Source organism: Amphimedon queenslandica, unplaced genomic scaffold, assembly GCF_000090795.2.
Source record: "Amphimedon queenslandica unplaced genomic scaffold, v1.1 AMPQUscaffold_12827, whole genome shotgun sequence".
Classification (NCBI taxonomy): Eukaryota; Metazoa; Porifera; class Demospongiae; order Haplosclerida; family Niphatidae; genus Amphimedon; species Amphimedon queenslandica.
This window is the reverse complement of record NW_003546937.1, coordinates 29,578-31,111: the sequence shown is the minus strand read 5'-3', so window position 1 is coordinate 31,111 and position 1,534 is coordinate 29,578. Positions and strand designations below refer to the sequence as shown.

At 29.6% G+C, this 1,534-nt stretch overlaps 1 protein-coding gene across 1 annotated transcript in view; it reads left to right on the top strand.

Annotated features, from left to right (window-relative positions):
• The window catches only part of LOC100637767 (receptor-type tyrosine-protein phosphatase alpha-like), a 3,642-nt gene extending 2,323 nt beyond the window's left edge, over positions 1 to 1,319 (top strand). Inside the window, exons 9-16 of the mRNA XM_020002815.1 lie at positions 1 to 76; positions 124 to 217; positions 274 to 338; positions 392 to 526; positions 581 to 709; positions 765 to 916; positions 967 to 1,102; positions 1,219 to 1,319. The exon at positions 1 to 76 is cut by the window's left edge and continues 56 nt beyond it. Of these exons, the coding sequence (XP_019858374.1) occupies positions 1 to 76; positions 124 to 217; positions 274 to 338; positions 392 to 526; positions 581 to 709; positions 765 to 916; positions 967 to 1,102; positions 1,219 to 1,296 (865 nt within the window). The 3' untranslated portion in view covers positions 1,297 to 1,319. The remainder of the gene's footprint in view (positions 77 to 123; positions 218 to 273; positions 339 to 391; positions 527 to 580; positions 710 to 764; positions 917 to 966; positions 1,103 to 1,218) is intronic.
• Positions 1,320 to 1,534: the final 215 nt, after the last annotated feature.

The window sequence follows — 1,534 nt, the reverse complement described above, 5'->3', positions numbered from 1 at the left end:
TGCTCGTATTGTATTCAACAGGATGAATGAACCTAATACTAAAACTGGTCAAACTGGTTATGAAGAACAATTTACTGTATTATTTATTATAGAAAGGTTCAATGTTATTATCCCATCAATTAGGTATTGCAGCAGGTAACACAAAGACCAGATGAAGTGACACATAATATTGCATCACAGAATAAAGACAAGAACAGATCAAAGCAATTCCTACCACGTATGTATAGGCAAAAATTAAGAGTGTAAACCATTTATGTTTTGTTTTATTCACAGCTGATAATTACAGAGTACCCCTTAAAGGAGAGCATCCAGATTACATCAATGCAGCTTTTATTAATGTAATGCATTGTCACTAGTTCCTTGTATCATAAGTATATACTTATCATTTTAGGGTTACAAAGAAAAGAAAGCATTCATAATTGCAGAGAGTCCAATGTTTAATACAGCTAGAAACTTCTGGAAGATGATTGATGATAGAAATGTGACTGCTATTGTAATGCTATGCCATGAAAATGAAAACAATCAAGTTAGCAGTACAAAAATGAACATTTTATTGAGATATTTGTCATGATTATTGTAGGAAGTTTGCTATCAGTACTGGCCTTCAACACCAAGTGGAATGATATTAGGAGAATACAATATTAAACTATTGAGTGAAGAAACGCATAATGGATATATTGAAAGGAAATTTGAAGTTAAACAAACCAATGTAAGATACAAATAATAGTACATGCATACAAGTACTAATTCTCATAATTATATAGACTGGTGCTACGCAAAGTGTAACACAGTATCAGATAACAAATTGGGATTCAACTGGAAAGTTGACTAACCCTCAGACTATACTGTTGGTAATAGAAGAAATGTACAGAACACAAAGGAAAAGAGGAAACACAAGCATTGTAGTACACTGCAGGTAAGAAAGAAATGTGATTTAAATATTGATTTTTATTTCCTTCTTTATAGTGATACAGTTAGTCGTTCAGCAATGTTTTGTGCAGCTGCTACAACAATTAATAAATGTAAAACTGAAGGAGTCATTGATGTATTTCAAGTACTCAAAAGTCAACGTATTCAAAAACCAGGCAGTGTACAGACTGTTGTAAGTATAATGATTTATGTAATAGTTATTTTCTACCTGAATAAAAATAGTTTTAAAATTGTGTTTTTATGGTTTTGTATGGTGTTTTTAGTAAGATAAATACTGTTCTTTTTTAGCAACAATATCAAGTGATATTTCAGATTGTACTGACCTACTTAGATTCATTTGAGACATATTCCAATTTCACTACTTAGAAGTATTGGAATAAGAAATTGACATATTTTTTATTTTACCTTATTTTGGTTTTATTTTGTGATTTTAAAAATGCTATTGCTTTGGATTTTTAATTTTATTTTATCAGCATAAATATATTTTTGTATTGACTAGTCTATAATTGAACAAGATTAATATGAATGTATACTATGTCATACTTCATTTGATTGTACTGATAAATATGCATGTTCTCATGTTGTGTATCAAATTTGATCTGAT